This window comes from Talpa europaea (assembly GCF_964194135.1).
Source record: "Talpa europaea genome assembly, chromosome: 10".
In the NCBI taxonomy this organism is placed as follows: Eukaryota; Metazoa; Chordata; class Mammalia; order Eulipotyphla; family Talpidae; genus Talpa; species Talpa europaea.
Genome location: NC_140077.1, coordinates 32,327,549 through 32,350,304, shown reverse-complemented (window position 1 = coordinate 32,350,304; position 22,756 = coordinate 32,327,549). Strand labels below are relative to the sequence as shown.

Here is a 22,756-nt window from a genome sequence, read left to right as displayed (position 1 = left end):
GTATAATGGGATAATCATGCTTAATTTGGGCCATTGTGGGTGATTAATAATTGAAATAAATGAACGTTGAGGTCATAATAAATGACCTCATTAATAATTGAAATAAATGTTCTCCTGGATGCTGGCTTCTTCCTACCCTGTCCTCCCTCATTTTACCCCAGGACAGCCTCCATCCCAGTCTCATTCTCCACCCCACCATCTCCCAGGCACACAGACTTCTCCACAGTCCCACAGATGTGCCCAACTCAATTGGCCAGTGCGGGCTTTGGACCTTCTGCCTGTGTGCGGCCATCCCCATCAAAACCCCTGTCTCGCCCATTCTTCCTAAACCTGTTACTCCCTCCACTTCTAACCTCTGCTTTTGCTGAGTCTTCCCACAGGGGATGAGCAGTGGGCCACCATCTTATGAGGTCCTGAGGAGGACAGTTCCTCTCTTGAACTTCATCTGCCTGGGCTTCACTGTCCCTTCAAAAACTTAGACGGTAACCCATGAGCAGCCCTTCTGCTGCTTCTACCCCCAAGAATGGGCAGGTGTGTCTCCACCTGGCATTTACATGCCAGTAAGAAGTGCTGCCCTAACCTGCTGAAGAGGAATCACCCTGCAGGCAACAGCGTGTTCAGAGGAGATGCCCTTCCAATGACCTGTCGCAGCACCCATGTCCCTAGCCTGTTCCCGCCTACCTTCCTAATGCCTTCCGAAGGACTGGACACACAGTTGTCAGCCCCTCCATTCTTGCTGATGGTCCTCCAGAGCTCTGAAAATGTGCTGTCCTGCTCCAGGGGGTTGGTGCCCTTGGCTCGGAAGTACTCATACACAGCAGAGTCCCGGACGGTGCCATAGGATATCTCCACTTGCTTGGAGAGGTCTTGGAATGTCCTGAAATTCAAAATGACAATGAAATGTGAGTGTGTGCTGTACACTGCAGGGAGCTAAATGGGCTGCAGGGCCCTCCTCAGGTCCAAGCCTGGCTGTGGCCCACCAGCCACATTCTTCATTCTCACCCCCAGCAGCACAAGTCCCTCAGCCCAGAGCAAGACCTGCCAGGGCCTTGTACCTTTACAGACATATCTCCTCAGTGTAGGTTAATTCTATAAGGTCACCGAGCACCTAAAACCAGAATCTGTGCTAAGCCCAAGAGACAACAGGATAAAGACATGATCGCTGAATTCAAAGAGCTTAGAGTCTGGCTGCAGAAACGCACAGACAGACAATCACATGCAAGAACCAGGGCCACAGGACAGGCTGCATATGAAGGGTTCCAACTCAAATGCTTTTGGAATAGGAAAGAGGGGCTGGGAGAGATTAACGATGCCAACTGATCGGACACTCAGAGAATGGGATAGACATACTCAGGGGCTGTGCTGATGAAGGGGCACATCACCCACAAAGTCTGCAGTCATATTAAGTTTCCATCCTATCACTGACTTTTGAGCACCTCCTTGCAGCATGTTTTTCAAATCTTGACAATTATTTTAAAGATGATGATGATACAGCAAAACACTTCAGAGGGCCTTGGGTTTGTTATACATGGAGGAGAGGCAGGTAGCTCAGGCTAGGTGTGCAGGAGGGAGGTGCATGAGAAAGGCCCAGCAGCAGAGGCCCAGGAGCCGATGTCTGAGCTGGAGCGGAGGAGGAAAGCCTTCTTTGGGGAAGGGGACCAGGAAGGGCCAATTGATACAAAGTTCGTACCTGCCCTGGGATGATCATACCTGACTCAGGGTTCAGACAATGGCACATGCAGAATAGAATTGCAAGAAATGCAAAGCTCAGCAGTGAGCCAACCTCTCTCCAGACTGTGACCTGATAGCTCTGTGTTTCTCTTGTAGAAATCTGTCTCTCCTTTATCAAGCCAAATCATCATCCCCACCCCCTCGCTGAGTCATCAGCACCATGAGGAGAAACAATCTTCCCAACCTGATCTACACAACTCTCCACCTTCTGGTCTCGCCTCTCCCCTCCACCAGGCCCATAGCCAATGTTGAAGCAAGAAATCCCACACAGTTGCAGCCTATGGCACCAAGCCATGGTGCTCCCTCTGCTTGGAATCCCTTTTTCTCATTCTACACTTCTCACTCACCAATATACTTCTACACACCCCTTGAAGAGCCAGCAGCTGCCTCTCCCCATCAGAAGCCATTACCAGCCCTCTCCTGTCTGTGTCATCCGTTTCAGCCTGTTCTCACTATGGCTTAAAAGAGCATCATGCCAGAGTACAGGCAGGAAGAGAATCTGGAATCCAACTTCCTGCCTTGCCTCCCATCTCTACCATCACTAACATGGTGAACCTGGCGAAGTCTGCTAAGCTCTCTGTGCCTCAATTTCCTAAACTTTTAATAATAGAGCTAGAAGCAGAGGCTGCAGCAGAGGGCTGCTGTGGACAGTCAACAGTGGTATGTGTTCAGTTCTTAGAGCAGCGCCTGATGCAAAGCAGGGACCAGTAGCAATTATTCTGTGCTAATATCGTATGTCTGGGTCATCCAGTAGAATATCAGAATTTGGAGGACTAGAGCCCAAGCTGCCGGATCTTTGCATCTTCAGTGCCGGGCCCAAGGCTGATATGAGATTCACAGCCTGTTTCCCCTGCTTTGGAGACACACTCCATGGTGTTCCTTCAGAATCCACTACACGGTCCAGAAACAGAGCTTAGCATTGGTTGCAATACATTACAGATGAAAAGAAATCTAAAATAACAAATCCGATGAAGAAATCTTCCTAATTATTGTTCATTATTTATATCTAATTGAAGCAAGATGTTCCTTTGCTTGAAAGGCCCCAAGGGTTGTAACTCTGTCATAATTTGTCTGTATTGAAAGGAGGGGAATTCTTTTTTCTCCACATTTTTTATTTTTCTCATGGTAATACAAACAAACACAAGGCTTTGATGAATGGGAGACATCAGGATGAATTACCCAGTTGAGTCTAAATACTGAACTGCTCTAAATTACTGCAGCTTCCATGATTGTAGAATGAATGTGTAACTGACAAGGGGCTCCACACTATGGTTTCAGCCCCACATTTGAAATGGAGATTTCCTCTGTCCTCTTGGTATGTATTCATTACTGGGCCCTTGGTCAGAGGCTCAGGGAGCATCTTTGGATGACAAGTAGGCAGTCCAAAGATTTACCACTTCATATCCATCTCTGTCCCAGCAAAGCCACTGTTTCCACCCAAAACACCACCTCCCTCTTCTCTGTGCCAGCCCCAGGCCTGCTCTCCAGGACATCCATCAAGTCTTATGGCCGTAAGTCTGCACAGAGGCTTTGCTCTCCCATTTCAGATGCACATTCCTTTCTCCAAAGAAGTTTCCCAAGCTTACTAACAGGCTCAGCACACAGTAGGGACTGCCATGACACTTCAGGGTGAATACACCTATCAAAGGGCTATTTGGAGGTTTGAACAGGACCAACTAGTCACACCCCAAAGTCACCATATCTCTGGGGCACTCATACCCTTGTCAAGTGCACAGTTTTGAAAGGGACACACGGGATGGAATAAAGGAGAAGGTGGTGGTCAGCCAGGCAGGCTCCAAGTCAACACCAGCAGCCAGCCGAAGACAGATATCACATCCAATGGGACACCCACCCAGACAAGTGAGGGTTGCTTAGCCTGGAGAAGGAGGCACTAGCTGTGCCCATCACTGGGCGTGTTTCCCAAATGAATCTCTTGGGCAACAACTGCTAGGAAGTGTCCCAGGTGCCCCCACCACAGAGAGATGAAGGCGCACTGTCTGTTACGGGTATGGTCTCTGTGAACCCAAATCATGCATGGTGCAAGTAGCTGAGTCAAACAGCTCTCCAACTGACAGTTACTGAATACCTGCCAGGGAAGGCACAGTGGCATCTGGAGCAAGTAATGAGAGGTGGGCATCCTCTGGCATCCACAGAAAGGGGTGGAGACATGTTCAGAGAATAGACCAGTATAACTACACAACACGAGAGGGACTAAGATAGAATTCTGTGTGGGAGAGCCTGGAAGCACAGAGGGGTAGCTAGTCCATGGACCAGAGCTAAAGAGAGATGTCCTAGAGGAGGAAATGCTGAGTCATGTAGAATGTGTGGAAGTAGCCCAATGGAGAGGAAAGGTGAGGGGGCCGTAGGGGAGGAGAAATTACCTAAGAAGACCTTCTCACTGGAGTGAGAAAACAGGGCTTATTTTGGATATACACCATGGAGCAATCATATCAGCTTAAAAGACATAGTTTTCCAATTAAGTAGACATCAATGTGGACTGTGTCTCTGAAGACCTCAGCTCTCTGAGGTAGACCAGCAGTTCTCAAAATGTGGTCCTCAAAGCTTCAGCAAGAACAGTACCTGGGACCTTATAAGAAATGCAAATTCTTGAGTCCCACCCCAGATCCACTGAAGCAGAAAGTGGTGCTCAGCCATCTGTGTTTTCCAGCTCTCCTTGTGATTCTGATGTACACACACGTTCTGGAATCACTGACTGAGTCAAGTCATTTATTGTCTGAGGGCTTAGTTTTCTTAGCTCATACGTGTCTCACAGGATGGATGAAGATTGAGATTCACAGACAAATACCCAGCACACAGTCCATGTTTAATAAATGCTAGCTCTTCTGTTAGGCTGTTAATAAATAGTTCAAATGGTTGAAGCAGCGGAACCTAGGGAAGCAGTCAAGGGTGACAGGATGGGGCGGTCACACCTGGATGGAAGCAAGCCTGGGCAGGCAGCATGTCTTAGCTGCCAGGCTCACGTGACTGATGCCTGTCTGGGCATCTGCCCATCTGCCTACCCAGGAAGGAGCCTGAGGGCTACCTTCTTGTTTCATTTCATGGCCAAGGTACATGCTTCCCCATCAGAGCCCAACCTGCTGCCTTGTGAACAGTACACATTTTAGGTACCAGGGAAACTGAAAGTGAACAGCTGAGGAAATCTGAATCCGGGATGAGCATGGGGACAATTTTGACATGTGCTCTGCAGACTGTGATGCTACCCACTTAGCAGAGGCCTGCCTGGGGAAGTGGGGAGCACCTGGGAAAGTCCTTAGAAAGGATGTCTTTAAAAGCATCATTCCCAGGCTGTCCTGGATCTGGATTCGCTAATTGAGTGTCATGATACAAGCATGTGCACTTTGCAGCTCACCCCTATCTCTGTGGCCTGCTGCTTATCCCCTTATTTCATCTTTTAACAACATTTAGTGTCAGAATCCTCCCACAGCAAAGCCTCGCCTCTCTTCCAAGCTGATTTTTGAGCCAGTATCTTATACTCAATCATGCTCTGCTGAAAACAGGTTCGGAACCAATGGGATCTGCTTCTTTGTACCTCCTGACCTGCATTGCTGGTTTTGGGGGGCTCTCTAATCTAAAAGCATAGATGACTCCTATGAGCACATCAGACTGCCTTGCAAAGGACTCTGTAAGCATCCCTTGTCTCTGAGAGCAATTAAACTTGTACCTTCTGGAAGTCTCCCAGTGTCTCCTTCAGCTTTGGTCAAGGACAGCCTGGCCAGCTCAGCATCACCTCCCTCCCATCCTTCCCAAACCTATCTCCATAAATCAATCTTACTATTTCCTAGATACATTTTCATTAACAAAGAGATAAATATGTTTGCAGAATGAGAAAAATCAATAATACAGAATTCATAAATACATCTTTGCATGTTACAGAAATATTTACATTGGCATTGGAGATAAATACACTTGCAACAAGAGAAGAATCAATATACAGTGTATGTAAAACAGATTTCAACAATTGTGGGGTTGCCATATTCATGGGTTTGATAAATCTAAACCCCAAAGTCCTATTCTTATTTATTAAGGAGAAAAGTAAGCAGTAGCATGGTTCAAAAGGCACAGGAGGGCCTCCCTGGTGGCGCAAGGGGTTAAGCACAGCACTATGAAGTGGTCCACAGCCTCTGCAGCGTGAGTTCGATTCCCGGCCAGCCAGGGAGAAACCACATGATGAATCAGACCTTTCCTGTCTCGCCCGCTGCTCCCCTCAGCAGTGTATTTTCAGTCAATCTGCCTGTTCTGTTCCCCACACTGTCTCTGGTGAGTCCTCTCACCCCCTCCATCTCTAACCTGTACCCCAGCCTTTGTATGCATAAATAAATAAATCTAAAAAAAAAAAAAAGGCACAGGAGGGCGAGGCTGCTCATCCTCACCATTAGGAGCTACTTAACTACAGCCACAGATGCTTTCCTCATTGTTCCAACAGTTTCTCTTTTCTTTCATGTCTGACTCTCTAAGTGATGTTTCACAAGACGTTGGGATTGCCTGGCTAAGCATCCACGCCCTGCTTGCAGAACCTTCTGACACAGTGTTCCCACCTCCTTGCTCATTTCTCTCCCCTCCTGGGTTTCTTCCCAGGCTCCTCCCTGTGTCCCTCTTCTCCTTGTACTTCTCCCTTGCAGGATTCTCCTACCTGGGGTTTGCCACATTTCCCTTTTCTTCTCCCCTAGACCTGGTTCTTTAAGGTAGACAGGACTTCAGGTGACAGCTGAGAAATAACTAGATGCTTCACTCATTCATTCATTTATTCAAAGGGTTATTTCCTATGCATTCACTGTATTCACTATACCAAGCACTGTTCTAGGACCAGTGATATGACAAAAACAGCACAAATTCTTGCTTTAATGTCATGTATGTGGTAGAGCTGGGGAGAGAGAAACAAACAGATGAATTACAACAACAAAAATACAAATAATTGTGTAATTCCATGAACCTTCTGGAAAGGGACTGGCAGTACATAAATGGGTAATGAGGTTCATATACCACTCTGTCGCATATGCCTTGATTTTGTGTTATATTAAATTGTTGCATAAAAGAAAAACAGTCTTAGCATGCAGACTGCTGGAAAATAGGCTACAGGCCAGATATGGTCTATGGGGACATTGGCTGACCACTGATATCATGTCCAGTGATGAAAAGTGCAGAGAGGATTAACATAGCAGAGTAAGCATTATGGAGTAATTATACAAACGTATGCAGAGATACGTTTTAGCCATTGGAGTTGACATCAGGGGATATATTTCTCTAGTACCTTTCCTGGGACTGGGCTAGAGACAGAAAGAGGAGAGATATTGGGATACCACTGAGATCTGGTGGAGCCTGGCCTTCATCCCTAGGAGCAGAACCTCTCTTACCTGGAACACCTACTCAATATTTACCAGCACCTTCCAGAAAGGTGAGGTTGGGGTACTGCACCAGTCTCCTTTGCATCCCAAGTCTGATTGCACTTTCAAATTCCAGGCTCAGTAACAACTCATGAGGGGCCAGGCCCCCTCTTCAGTCTATTTGATCTCTTCTACCATCAAGATAGATCCAGGGGGGCCTCCCCTTTGGCACAGGTGGTTGAGCGCTGCACTGTGAAGCTGAAGCTGTCCGCAGCCTCTACAGTACGGGTTCAATCCCAGTCAGCCAGGGAGAAACCCACATGGCACAGCAGACCTCTCCTGTCTCGCCCGCTGTTCCCCTCAGCAGTGTATTTCGTCAGTCTGCCTGTCCTGTTCCCCACTCTGTCTCTGGTGAATCCTCTCACCCTCCTGCACATCTGGCCTGTACCCCAGCTCTTGTATATGTGCTGCCGAAGCGAGCACTACCCCAGCTCTTGTATAAATAAATAAATCTTTAAAAAAAAAAAGATAGATCCAGGTGGGAAAAAAGATCCAGAATCAGATCATTTCTCATCACTTTCACCAAGAATAACTCTGTGTTTTACATGCTATTGAGACCATCTCTCTAATGGTCTCCCTGCTTTTCACTTTTCCACTGATAACCACTATAATCTATTCCCTGGGAGGCAAGTGGAGTGTATTTTTAAAATCTAATATAGATCACATGATGTCATTTCTCAAAACCCTTCAATTGTTTGTAATCTCTAATTACAAAAATCCCACCTGGCCTGAAACGTCTCACAAGATTAGGACACCAATCCTTCTATTGTTACCACACTGGCTCACTTGCCTTCCTACCTTGGGGTTCCTATAGTTGCTTTTTCCTCAGCCTGGTATACCCATAGCTCAAATCTCTAATTGGTTTACTCCCTCAATGACGTGGGTCTTTGGCCAGCTGAGGCTTTTGCTGACAACACTGTATAAATATCACCCTCCCTAAATTCTAAAATAAAAACAAAGAAAATGCCATATCACATATCATTTAATCTTGATTTTTCTTCTGCGAATTGTGTGGTTGGCTTATTGGGCTTATTGTACATCACCAGCACCTACAATGGCAGGAAATCCTTATGGTTGGCATAGGACAGAAAGATTTTCTGGGGTACAGGAATTTCAGTACTAAAATCAGGAAAGTTCCAGCCAAATCAGAATAATTTGTGTTCCTACCTATAAAAAAGCAGTGCCTGGCACATAGTAGATGTTCTAATGAACTTGGATTATATGCATGTGTAATAATATATTAATGAGTTAGCCTTTTGCTTGTATTCCAAACATCTAGGTTGAATATTCTGCCAGAAGAGCTTCTATCTGTGGTCGATCAGTCTCCTTCAGGACAGCTGTGGGCTGAACCAACCTAGGAGCAAATCAGGGAATCCAGGGATCAGGTCCAGTTCTCCCCAGGCTCCTTCACAGGCCTTTGAAGTTTCAAAATCTAGCTTCCTGGTAGAGCTAACAGAAATCAGCTTTGGCAGAGAGAATGTTCCTAGACCAGAACGTGAACAGCCACTGTTGGCTTCCCCAGCTCCTGTGCCCCTCCCAATCTCCGGGAGCTCTGCACAAACAGCCCCACCAGGCAGCAATACCCCCATGCCAAGAACATGACTGGCTCTCAGCAATCAACACACACAAATATTTGCTGCCACAAATCAATACAAAAGCAGGATGCACCATTAACCTTTAATATTTCGGTGCTGGGGCTCTTAATCCATTATGAGGTTGTCATAAATGTGACTGAAATGTAAATCCAAACAGCAGCCCTTGGGAAGGTTATGAAGGTGCCTTGCTGCCTCCTGGCACAGCCTGAGACACCTGCGCACCAGAGAAACAGCCCAAGTCTCTACGCTCCCTGCTGGGTTTTGTTTTTATCCTCCTCCCCTCCCTCTTCTCTTTTGAGATGTCTGACCGAGACCCTCTATTATGTCAGCTTCCTTGGCAGGCAGTCGCTTGATATGCTAGAAGAAAGCTATAATAATGCTAACTTCCAGACACTGTGCTAATACTTCCTTGGTAGCGATTCATTTAACCTCGGCTATACTCTCACATAAAATTCTATTACCCTCCATTTTACAGATGGAGAAATCAAGGCTCAGGGAGATTAAGTAATTTATGGAAGGTTACAGAAGGAGCAAGCAGAAGAGCTGTCTCCCCATTGAGGACTGCTGGATTGCCAAACCCACACATTTGACTGTGTATAGAGATGCTAAACATCCCATAGCTAAGCGGGGGAGGATTAACAAGTAAGCAGACAATCAAAAATACCATGCACAATGCATTGCTAGAAGCAGGCTCAGAGTTGTCAGAATACAATGTTGATCCTGTCCCAGTTTGGCAGATGAGAGACTGGGGGTGGTTAGCGGGAAAGGTGAGGCTTAAGTTGAGACTTAAGGATAAAGCAGGAATTAATGTACTAAGGAGAGGAATAAGAGATGATCTGGACAAAGGTGACAGCAATTTCAATCCAAGAATGTCTTAAGAGAGTGAAACTTTCCAGGAACTACTATAATTACTATGAGAGAGCAGAAATGGTAAATAACTAAGAAGCTCTAAGATTACAATGGAGGGGATACTCATAACATGCTTAGAGGATAGTGCAATGGAATGGGAGTGCATAAATGATGGGGAAATGAGCTATTAGTATTCCCTAGGCAATCACAGGATCTGGGCACATGTGACATAAGCAGGTTGGCACCTCTGGGACCCTGGCCAGCTTGTGCGACCACACACATTTTAGAAGGCAGGGCTGAGGGGCAGCAGTGAGTCCATGTACTTGCACATGTGTGTAAATGTGTGTGCACCTGTGTTCAGGAGATGGACGTGTGCATGGAGGGCCTCAGAGCAGGAAAAAGAGAGGAAAGAGGGTGTGGAGAACTGTTGGAGGCTCCGGACACTCAGACCAAGGGATGCCACCTACTATGACAGACTTTAAAATAAAGGAGAAGCTATGGGTTCCTCAGTGGTGGAAAGGGGACCCATGCAGGGCAGATTTATGTGAAGAAATCAACCATAGCAGCACACACTGCAGGGACCCCACTGCAGGAGTCACAGCACGCAGACACCATCCCACCTGAACTTGTTTATGGACCTCGGTGGTCGACACTCAAGGCAAGAAAAGACTCAGACCCTTCCCAAGTCGGAAAGGTATGGAGAAAATACTAACACATTCAAGCCTAGTATTGAACAATACAAAGCCAGCCGTAATCAAATGTGAAGCTACAAGATGCTAGCCAATTTCAATGAGTTTGCAGAAAAATCACTTCAACAAGAATATAGACTGATGGAAAAGCAGCAGGGAAGGGAGCAGGGAGAAAGGTATGTTGTATTATTGATGAGTCTTGCTTGGGTTTGGGGTATGGAAAGGGCCCTCCTTTGTGCCAAATGCTGCAACTGAGGCTCATTTCCTCTCTAGAACCAATCTTTGAAATAAGATATTCACCCCATCTTACAGATGAGGAAATTGTGAGTTTTGTTTTTTTTTTGTTTTTGTTTTTTTTTTAGCAGAACCATGCTAGTGCAAGGTTGAGTTTGCATGTCTGTTTAATGCTGAACTCTTCCAGGTCTGCATTTCCTAAATCAGCTCCAGCTTAGGAAGATGCGCATGCCATGGATGATTGTTACGGCTGGTTTTCTCTTACGTAAGAGGCTCTTCTGGGTCCATGGGCAATGCCAGATGCCAGCCACACCTCCCCAGGAGCCAGACAGCCTTGACCTGGCACTCTGACTGGTGACAGAGACTATCTGATGAACTCCCTAGGTGCGCACCATCAGAACAGCCCATGTCTTGATCAGGGAATGCTGCCTGCAGCTGCAACACCTGGGTGCTGGCAGAACTGCGCATGCCCCTGCCTTTCATTCTCTAAGGTAATTATTTATTCCATTAACTTCTTAGGAACTGGGTAAAACACTCAGAATAACACTGTGAATGTCCAACAGTAGACTAACAGGAGCAAAACACCCAGCTGTGAGCTAGATAAACCACCACTCTTGAGAGAAGTTTTTGGTAAAGTGGTTACTATGTTCAGATAAACAAAGAGAAGGACATGTATTTAGAGGGCAGGCTTAGAGCTATTTCCTCTTATTGGATCCTCCTAACAGCCTTAGGAAGAAGTTATCACAGTTTTCATTCACTAATAAGTGAGCTAACTTCCTCAAGAACTGGAGATTCATACCATCCTGCAGGAACGGGAAGCTGGTTGGCAGTAGGGTTGAACTTGCAAATGTCTGTTCTGGCTACAAAGCCCGGCTCTACTCCTTCACCTGTTACCTCTTGTGAAGCAGAAGCAAATTAGGGAACCAATGCAGTCCAGTTTGACACTCATATAGGCAGTCTAGGGACTGGGTTCTGGGCTGGAAACAGGGTGCCTCTTTATTCATATCAGAGTGCCTGGACAAAGCAGGGGTTTGGAAATTCAGCCTTTAATTCAGACTGTGGCTGTGAATAAACTCTATCATCTGCAAGCTCTGTGATCTCGGACAAGTGACTCAGCCTCTCTGTACATCAGTTTCCTCATTTACGCAACCGGGATATTCACAGATTAAGTGGTTTCAGTGAAGGCCTGAGAATGGTGCCCGCCCATGGAAGCCATTCAGTAAGTGGTTACTTTAGTTACCCCAGTTATTCAATGAGAGAACTATGCTATGTCATGCTTATAAATGCCAGTCTTCATGACAGGTCCAGAGGTGGCTGGTTTGGCTAGAGGAGTGTCTGCCTTGAATTTGAGTATTTTACCCTGGGCATGTGATTTCTGGGTTATCATAAGTGCCAGCACTCTAAAGTGCATTAATGTTTTCTGCCTGGTCCTGAAGACATTTGCATTTGAAACCAGTGGACAAGATCACTCAGGTCCTTCCCTCCTCCCACCTGTGATAGCTCATGAATCTATGATCTAGGCTAGAACTCAAACCTTATCTTATTTAAGATTCTCATCTGACAAAGCATCACCATGGACAATTTTCTCTGAAATATGACTGTTTTCCCTGAAAACTGGAATCTCATTTTGCAGCATTTGTTGGGACTCAGGGCTGCCATGGGAAGGATCTCACAAAAAAAAAAAAAAAACAGTATTCTAGTAATTACAATCCAGTTTGTCCAGCTGCCAGCAGTCTGTCCCTATGGGGTACTTGCAGTTACCTTCCCAGAAGCAGATGCCACAGGGGCTTGTCTCCAAGTCACACCAAGTCTATGGTCACAGCACAACTATAGAAAAGCAAATTAACCACCTTCCAAGGCATCAGGTCTCTGTGTGCTTTCCTGACCCTTAACAAAATATCCACTCTGTGTCTTGGGATGAAATTCAATGTGCAAAAGCCAACCACAAACCCAAAGAAAAGCCAACGCCACCTTGAGTGGGGCAAGAGGATCTTTCAATAGAGAGTTGATGGTAAATTTCAGTAGGAGGTTTCCTGCCATTTTCAAGGGAAATAAGTCCCTTGGGAAATCGGTCCCTGGGATCCCTCAAAGACTATGTTCATCAAAAGCAGTATCCCGGTGCCTAAGGTCCCTCTAGATCACTGTCTCTCAAAAATAATATGTCCCCCGAAATGTTTCCCCCTGCCACAGTCAAAGAGCCTCTGGCCAGGCAGGGTAGAGGTCACACCACCTCCCATGTCTCCCAGGATTCAGGACCTGGTGGGCCAGGATCAAGCTGTACCTGGACCTTAACATCCACATCAAAAGAACTCTTCAGTAAATGGTGCATTCCAATTTGTGTGAATGGATGATGGATGAGCCACATGCCTCTGATACCCATCCATGTTTTTCTTTCCTTCTCTTCTGTATGATCTTGTCAAGTAAATAAACAGGGGATGCTTTCTGCTTTTTGTCAAGGCATTTCTAAAATTACCCTTCAAAGACTGACCAGACAGCCTGGACTGGAGGAAGGTTGGCAGGAGGAGACTACTAGGTAGGAGAGAGCTTGGATGGGAGCATGACAGGTTTATGGGCCAAATGATGACATTAAAGGACCCAGTGAGTGATCACCGAGAAAAGCACAGCCTTCCCACAGGAGCCCCACCTCTCTCCTAATTCAGTATGACTGATAGCCTTTAAAAAAGAGGAAATCTGGACTCTGTCATGCACACAGGGAGAACACCATGTGAAAATGAAGGTAGAGCAGGAAGGCCAAAGATTGCAAGGAAACCATTAGAATCCAGGAGATATACATGGGACAGATTCTCTCTCGCAACCCTTAGAAGGAGCTAATCCCACTGACACCTTGCTCTCACACTTCCCACCTCCAGAACTGTGAGACAATAAATGTCTGTTGTTTAAGTCCCCCAGTTTGCAGTGCTCTGGTATAGCTTCCCTGCCACACTAGCACACGACCCATACGCTCTAATAATCAATGCACTATACTGCACTGACTCACCTGCCCACCTGCTCCTCAGTCAACTGCCACTCCATGAAGGTGGAGATTGTGTTTTTTCACTCATCTTTTTTTTAAATTTTTTAAATTATATTTTTAGATTTATTTATTCATATGTACAAGAACCAGGGTAAAGGCCAGGTGCGCGGGAGGGTAAGAGGATTCACCAGAGACAGAGCGGGGAACAGCAGAGGCAGATTGACTGAAATACACTGCTGAGGGGAGCAGTGGGCGAGACAGGAGAGGTCTGCCATGCCATGTGGGATATTCTCGCCGGCTGGCAGGGATCGAACCCGTGCTGCAGAGGCTGCGGACAGATTCACAGCGCTGCGCTGAACTGCCTGCACCACCAGGGGAGACCTTTTTTCACTCATCTTTTTAATAACTAGACTGACATAATGTCAAAGATGTAATAGGAGCAAATGATCTCTTGGTTGTAGGAATGTATGACTGAATGAATGACTATGTAAGATGAAATAGATGACCCCTGATTATGGCAACTCTTGCAGTGTGGTCATTATGCGATTACATAGCAAGGTTAATGCAGAACTCAATGCCCAGTCCAATGTGGGTGATGACTGCTGGATGGATGAATAAATGAATAAATGGGTCAAGCAAGTTGTACAGAGACTTGGGCCCTCCCAGAACGTAGAAGGCACAGTTTCATCTCTGGCGTGAGTTCATTCTTGGCATCGTACTTCTTGGGAAAATTCTAGCCACCTGAAACTCTCACTCAACTTGATATGCAGAATAGCCAAAAAACAGAGATGTTGCAATACCCATTATGGAGCTCCTAAGTGGAAGTCAAAAATCCAAACTTTTTATGCACTTAGTCTGAGAGTCCATATATAGGAATCTCCAGCAGGAGGGCTAATGCTGCTAGAATGACTACTGGGTGTCAGGCACCTTATTATATCCTCATGAAGCTCAAGAAAGCCAAGTATGCATGTCTCCATTTTCCTATGAGGAAGGCGGGACATAGAAGTGACTTGTCTGTGCTCCTGGGGCTGGAAGGGTACAAGCAAAGATTTTTGCCTGGTGAGGACTGAATTCAAAATGCTGTCCCTTTGGAATTTGAGGATTCCATATCAGACTTCACAGTCGATGTTTTAAATTCTTTTTCTATTGTAACGACTGAATATCTTCATGTTTTTCAACCTATATGGGCTGACAAAGCATATTCAAAGTCCCAGCCAACCTTAGTTGTGCTTAGAAAACCTAAGCCATCAGTTCTGTCTCTTTACTGAGAGCTGAGGTTGAAGTTACAGCCATAGGTACATTCGAGATGGTGGTGACAGCAATATTAGAATCTGAAGTTTCATTTCCCCAGAGGAAATGAGAATCAGGAGGCCACAATAGGTCCCTTCTCAACCTCGAGACTGTCCCTTCACCTTTTCAACATGATATTTTATTAAAAGATGTCAGTGAAAAGCACTGGCTTTATTCAAACAAGTTTACATTTGAATCCAGGTTCTGCTAACATGTGAATAGTGTGGATTGCCTTTCTGCTCAGTTTCCTCATCAGTAATAATAGCTCAATATGATAAAATTTATGTAAGCATTTAGCAACTCCTAGCGCATAATTATATTGTATAACACAGTGCATGTGTATATAGTTAATCCTTGAGCAACACAGGTTTGACCTGTGCAGGCCCACTTATTTGGGGGTTGGTTTCAACAAACACTATGGCCTTCATAACAGTGGGTTCTGCATTCTTGGAGTCAATCAACTACAGATGTAAAACCATGGGATATGGAGGACTTGACTATAAGGGACTTGGGCCTCTATTTACATAGGTATTTATAAGGGTCTTGAAATCAATCCTCTAAAATCAAGGGATGTCTACTACAATTAAGTTTCAGGGGAATCAAAAGTTATATGGAGCTTTTTGAAAGTAAGAGATTGGCACCCTAACCCCTGTTTTATTTAAGTGTCAATTTTATAGTACATTATAAAATATAGTAAAATATTAATATTTCTTCCATATATGATACTCATTAAAGTTATCATTATATTTATATAATAATAACAGTAGCTATTGTTATCATTATAGATGTTGAAAAAATTTCCCTTACAGAGTCAGGGAAATGGGCATGACTGATATTTCAGTAGACATACTCTCTCAAGTCAATGTGCTTTGGTTTCCTTCCCCTATCAGCAAAGCCCAGCAGCCCCAGGAACACACTGGGCAGTGTGCAGTCTATAATGTGGGCTCAGAACTTTGGTGCTTGCACTGAAGGCTTCAACACAAAGAGCGAAGATCTCTAGCAAATCACCCTGGACCACACTACCATTTTCTCTCTTTCTGCCCATGATTCTAAAGGGTTAACATGGTAATTAAAGCATGAGATCCTAATTCTTATGATATTAATTAAAGTGAAAACTGCAGATGGTGTTTAATAACAACTTAGTCCCAGCAGGTTCCAGGCACTTTACCTAAATCAAACATATCATAAAGTTGGCATGAGAATCACAGAGCCTGGTCCTGCCACATCTGGCCAGGGACACATGTTCTCACCTAGAGTGAAAGTAACAAACCATCTCTATTACTTATACAGATGTGGCCTTAAATTGCTTGACAGTCTGATTCTACCCCACCACCTCCTGGAGCCAAAAATAAAGGAGTATTGATTGCAAAGATTAATAACAAAGCTGAAGAAGGAAAATGGTGCAAAACACCTTTTTCTCTCCCTTCGTGATATAAACGCCTGCCACCCCTGCAACCTAATTTTGTCACCCAGCACAAGGGAGTGTATTAATTAAAGTGACACCAAGGACAGGAAAATCTGAGCTCTTGGGGTGATGACTAGAAATACATAAATATGCATCTCCGGGCTGTCTCAGGGAGGGAGGCATGTTGCTGGGCAAGATCAGCATAATTGCACCAAAGGGAGGGCTGCAAGGAGCATAAATGATCACCCCCAGGGGTCACAGCTCCAGTTCTTACAAATGCCTTCCAAGCTCAGACAGAGAAACCAGACAGTGACTATCTATCAGATATCCCACCTACATGGTAGGGAACTCAGCCGTCACTTTTATAAATGTTCCCTGATTTAGCTTTGGGAGTAACATATTTAATGAATTGTTATTATGCGTTCAATTAATTTTTACAATATATTGACAGAGAGAGTGGTGCCATTACAGGAATGGGGAAACTGAGACCAGTGTGGTTAGTCAATGGATCAGCCAGAATTCAAACCATATTTCACTAAAATCACTCCCCACACTGCTGACCAAGCAAGAGGCATGGAAGACCAGGGTAGAATGAGCAGGCTTTGTCCAGGGGAACTTTCCTGGGATAGTTCTCCTGGGTGCCATCCCTCCAAGGTCAAAACTTCCCTTTGCATTTACTGCTGCCCTTCCCACCATCAGAGGTTATAATGAGAATTGAATGTTCTAGATAGGGAGGCTCTCCTCCCGAGGGAGGGCAGGTGCTAGCAACCTTGGGTGGAGTAGCATGAGATTTAGTGGGAGTTAACGTGTAGGGCGTGAGGGGATGTGGATGATTTTTTGAGGCTCAGGTTGGCATTGTTTTATCTAGGTCAATTTCACTGTAGTCAGTAAATTAGCTTTAACAGCCAACCGTGCTGTGTGCCCTGATTTCAGATCCTATAGGGCATGTGACCTCAGCTCATCCTGAGCTCCCTTACTGTCATTCCCTGTTGGGCATCAACTCATGGGCATCCACGAGCATCTAAAACTAATCTGTTTCCCAACTGTTCCTTGTCATGCCCACACAAGCCTGTTCCTCTCCTGTCCACCTCATGTCAGGGATGGGCATCACCAGCCACCCAGGCCCTCGAGCCAGGACCTAGGCTGCCCTGCCTCCACTCTTCAGCATTTCCCCATCTGTCATATTCCAAAAGGCATGATCAAGCTGACCTCAGTTTTTCTCATATCTCCCTCCCCCTCCAACTGAGCCATTGCCCTAGTTCAGGGAAATTCAAAGACTATATGTTGGAATATAAGAAGAGAACTAAGCAGAAGCAGATAGGAGTAGATAACTGGAGAAGGGCTGAATCTCATTAATAGCTATAAAGTAGACTCCCCCACATCCTCTGGGACTCCCCCCAAAGGATGTGGCAGGCATCTTGATATGCGGCACTCTCTTCTTCTTTAACCCAAGTCTTATATTACATTGCCTCATACTTGCTTGCTCCCTTAACAATCTGTTATTTTTTCAAAAGGCAAACAAAATTTTATTAGTGATTGCATACTATGTACAGATCACTATTCTGAGTATTTGCAAATCAGCCCTTTTATGTTGGGACTTCAGGACTACCATTATTCTCAACCCACAGAAGAGGAATGTGGGGCTCAGAAGGTTAGTTAAGTTACCTGAAATCACACCTAAATATTGTGTTCCAAATGTAAGCTCAGTCTGGCTCCTTAGCCTTCATTCCTACTATGAGCCTGTACTTCAAGCTCCATGAAAATCGTCTACAGGTCTGGATTCTTCCCCAGTTTGTCCCCAGCATGGAGCACAGTGTCTGGCAGGTAGCAGGTAATCAACAAGGAGCTGGTAAGTGGGCGGGTGGGTGCATGCAGCCAGCCTATTGCGGTGCATGTCATCTCTGTAAACACACAAAACTGTTCAGCAGCCAAAACTGCTCATGGCTTGACGTTGACTTGGCTTCCATCCCCAACAAGAAATGGTGTCTCCTTCTTCTCCACCTCTTCTTCCATTTAGGACAAGGCAGCGTTCTCACTGTAGAGCACTCACCATTCCCACCAGTGCTAAGCCCCAGGCCGAGACCAGTCCCTTACAAATCACACACATTTTGCCAGCTGAGTTCTCCCTATGTTCAGAGGAAATGTCTGTGCTAACCTGCTGTGTGTTTTGACCGTCATTAGTATGATACAAGGCACATTAGGCATGTGAAAGCACCCGGCACACCCCCCACAGCCTGTCAGACACAGGAGTCGGGGCTGCTCCCACGCAGAGGCTCCAGGAAGAATCCTAGAGAGGGAAATGCAGCTCTGGCCCTGATCTCAGCCAAAAACAGAAAGGGAGTTAAAAAAGGCAATGCACAAAAGTCTACATTCCTCCCATGTAAGCTGGCAGAGCACATGGTTATAACATGGGTATGTGGACATGTGTATACATATGTGAGTGTGTGTATATATGTGTGTGTGTGTGTGTGTGCACAGGGGTGCCTGAATGGGTGTCTCTGGCTGATGTGTGTCCTTTCAATGTGGAGCTCTGCAGTAGAGGGAAGACACTGTGTCCATTCTTGACCCTACCTGGAAGCCTGCTTTCTTAATAGGCTATGTCAAGAGAAACTACTTCTGAGAGTTTTTATAGAAACTACTTTGTAAGACCAGACTTAGAGCTAAATTCTTGATAGGCTCACAACTGTGGGAGCAAGAAAGAACTTGAGAAAACTTGTAAAATCCCTTACTTTTAGAGGCCAATGAAATGAAACCAGAAAGGTAAGTCACTTTTCCAAGGACACAAACTGGACAGCAGCCAGGGCTCTCAGCCCCTACTCAGCAGACTTTGCACAGTGCCTGCGGCTTGCTGCTGAAACTGCCACTGCTCAAAGCTAATCTTTGCCTCACATTTCAGCAGCAGCAATGACACAAAACTCCCTAAGTTAGGCCACTCAATGTGATACATCGAAGAGTCACACGGTTAGTGTGTTCTCAGCAGCTCATGATGCTTCTGGTGTGTCCAGAAGCCAAGTCATGACAATGGAGTGTGGTCTATGAGGCCAGATCTCAGGCTGGGGGGCAAAGAAGTGACCAAGAGGACACACTGGTAACCACTGTGGGTTTGCACTGGCAAAACTGGGTCACAGAACTGCCCATTTCTGGCCTGAACAAGCATGTGACCCAACCAACCTGGACTTAACTTTATGGCCAAAGGCAATTTCATGACCATACCCCAAATACAAGGCATCCTCTTCTCTAACTACACTATCTCCACCTCTGGTGGGGGAGTGAGGTAAGTAGAGGTGGAAGATGGTGGGGTTTTCCTCTTTATTGAGGACCCCCATGTGCCAGGCACTGTGCAGAGCACTTGACAGATAGCATATCTCATCACCATCAGGACACCATTGGGAAGCCACTTATCTCACAGAGGAGGGAACTAGGAGTATGAGATGACTTCCAGGGCTTCTCTGAGAGACAGAGGAGAAGCTAAATGGCAAATCATTTCCAAAGTGCACAGTCAACTCGGGATAATAAATAGCAAACCATATCCAAAGACAGTAATATTCACACTTCTGAAGCTTCTAGCTTCACCCTCCACCCCCTCACCTGATACTTGACCCATTTTCTACCTAAGGCTTCTCCTTAAGTCTCTAGTTTGACTTCCACCCCATTCCTCATGAATTCCTATTTTAGCTCTTCTTCATGGGTCCTAAATTTCACCATCATTACACAAAATTGCTAAGGAAAAACTGGGCCCCCACCTCCCAGACAGATGAGGCCCTTTCCTGTATCATGCCCCAAATGGAAGGCACCTCTCGGAGCCTTGTGGGCAAAAGCAAAAAGTTGGAAGTTAGAATCCTGCAGCTTCCTAAAGTGGGTTTCACAAATCACTACCTCCTGGAACAAAACTTTCAAAGGAGGGTCCTAATATACAAGGGGGAAAAATTGGCCAAACACCAAATGGTATACCCTAAAGTGGAAAAACACTATCTCTGTTCCAATTGTAGTAACTGTAGTAACTACTGTTCCAGCAAGTAGTTCCAGTAGTAACTCAGAAAACTACAATGGAAGCTCTTGTAACCAAGTTTACTTTATAATTGAGTGTGGCGGCTCCTGCCTCCATGGCTGGCAATACCACTGTTGCCACCATTGATCGCCAGTAATTGGATGAAATAAAGAGTAGCTGTACTGTGGATGCTCACAAATAGAGTACGTAAGACCCCCTTCCCCTGTGCGCTGGACTGGACAGTCAATGACGGGTAAGACTAAAGAAGGGGGCAGACTAAAGAAGGCACTGGCTAGCCGCATGTCTGCGACTCCTGACGACCTAAGACAGGCGCAGTCCCCGAGGGGATTCAGCATAATAAACTTTGGCATTCATGTTAAGCAGAAAAGACCCCCTCTGATGTTACAGGAAAGGATTGCTGTGCATCGGCGCCATAAGCAACCAACAAACACTGCCTGAAAACACTGAGACACACACCGTTAATCTTTAACTTACAATTCAATAGCCCTGTGCTGCACTGCCCAGCTGTGTGCTTTAAACTGGTTTAGCTGCTTTTAGAACATGCTTAAATATATGACTAAGAAAAAGTAATCATTGTGATTTTATAGTAAATGCTAATAACAAATAATAACATGTGGTAATTAAAAACTAATGTTATGATAAATATATGAAACATGATCATAATAAAAATCATGTAGGTAATATTTAAGTTCAGGTTAGGATAACAAAGACCTCCTCTGAGTAAATTACAGTAAGTGCTTGATTCATCGATAATTGTACTTAAATGGAATTTAGGTGAAAAACAATATGTAATAATTCTTGCTATGTTTCACTGCATATCTGATGTATGATTTAAAAGAAACTGAAAAATAATCTTAGGTAATTGTCACAGAAATGTATAAAAAGAGAAGGTTGATTTTAATAAATTGCACTCAGATTTTCACTCTCCCTTGAGTGTGTCTATGTGTCATTCTTTCTTGTCCCCCGCCCTAATTCCTTCGACCACCTTTTGCTCGTTCTCAATCCCTGAGACTGTCTTGATCTCCCGCCGCCGCTAGGCTGGTCCGCGGCAATTGAGCCCAAGGCACAATCAATCAATGGTTGCAGCTTGGTGAAAGCAAACTAACCTGGGCTTTTCTCTGATTTTCATGCAAGGTCATATCTGTTGTGTTTTGGCCTACTGTAAGGGATACTGGTAAAACTGTGTAATTAAAAAAAATCAAATTCCTTTTAAAATGTGATAAAAATAGTTCTATCAAGTTAGTTTACTGAGCTGTCTTTTTCATCTCTTTTAAAGAGAAAACTATTTTTTTATTGAAGTGTCATTCTTTACATCCTTGTTTGTTTTGACAGTGTAAGATAAAATACATTTAGGAAGTGCTAAACACAATGGCTCCCTCTTGGAGACTTATGATGCGTAATAACATAGGAAAGATTCTGAGAAGTCCTTCAGAGAAAACTTTTGATGTTATTTAGCCAAGCTTTTTTTATCTGAGAAAATGGAGTTACAATTAATTCACTTTTGGAAATATATATATATTTCCCTGGTGGCTTCCCTGGTGGTGCAGGGGTTGAATCTCAGCCCATCATGCTATCACCAGCCACTATGGCCTGAGCTCCATTCCCAGCCAGGAGTTACCCACATGGCAGAGCAGATATCTCCTGTCTCACCCACTGTTCCCCTCAGCAGTATATTTCAGTAGATCCTCCTGTTCTGCTCCCCACTGTCTCTGGTGAATCCTCTTACTCCCTGTACCGCTGGCCTAGACCCCAGGTCTTGTATACATAAATAAATAATAAAAATTAAAAAAAAAGAAACAGAACATTCAAGACTTTTCTCCCTTTTACAAGTACACTGTGTTTCCATCCTAAACAATCAACTGAAGAATCCCTGCTGCTTCAGAAAGAGACTCCAGAGGAAGATACCTGAGAAAGAAAACCAAACCCAATATCAGAAGTTTTTTTTTTAATTAATTAATTTATTTATATATATATTTCACATCATTGTTCATTTTTAAACAATGTTTGCTTTTTTTTCGGCTCCCTCAGGTAAAGTCCCCATAGAATTTCCTTCACCAATTCACCTGTGCTAAAGAAAATATAAAGTCATAGTTGTTGGGGTCTTTATAGTTAAGCACAAAGCACAATGAAGCAAATTGAGGACAAATGAGGACATAAAAAGCACGTATAAATACCCTGCATCCCCTTAGTTCATGAGTATTCACTTTCTGCTCCCACCTCTCAGCCAATGGGTCCCCCATTTCAAACATCAGGGGACCCTATAGATTACCACCTTCTGGAAACTGCCTTGGACATGGATGCCGACCTTAACATACTGTTTTACTTTTCCTCCTTCATCTCTAATTGCAAATTCTTTGTCACCTTATCCATCTTCTCGTCCTCGTCATGTCTGCACTTATAGATGGTCTGTTGTCTCTCCCTTATCCCTCAGACTCTCCTTAGCTCATGGGGTTGCAACAAGCACCTCCAGGATGTCAAAAACATTCATCTTCCACTCTGAGAACTTCATCACTCAACCCTCTTCTTCCAAAACCAGCTCTACCTTCTCACTTCTCTATTTCCCCCAAACAGAAAGTAT

The 22,756-nt window shown here is 44.9% G+C and overlaps 1 protein-coding gene across 1 annotated transcript in view; it reads right to left on the bottom strand.

The window, feature by feature from the left end:
* GRID1 (glutamate ionotropic receptor delta type subunit 1) overlaps window positions 1–22,756 on the bottom strand; it is a gene marked incomplete at both ends in the record, with an annotated part of 601,422 nt that overhangs the window by 42,191 nt on the left and 536,475 nt on the right. The window contains one exon of the mRNA XM_084245065.1: window positions 682–877. Coding sequence (XP_084101191.1) covers window positions 682–877 — 196 coding nt within the window. The remainder of the gene's footprint in view (window positions 1–681; window positions 878–22,756) is intronic.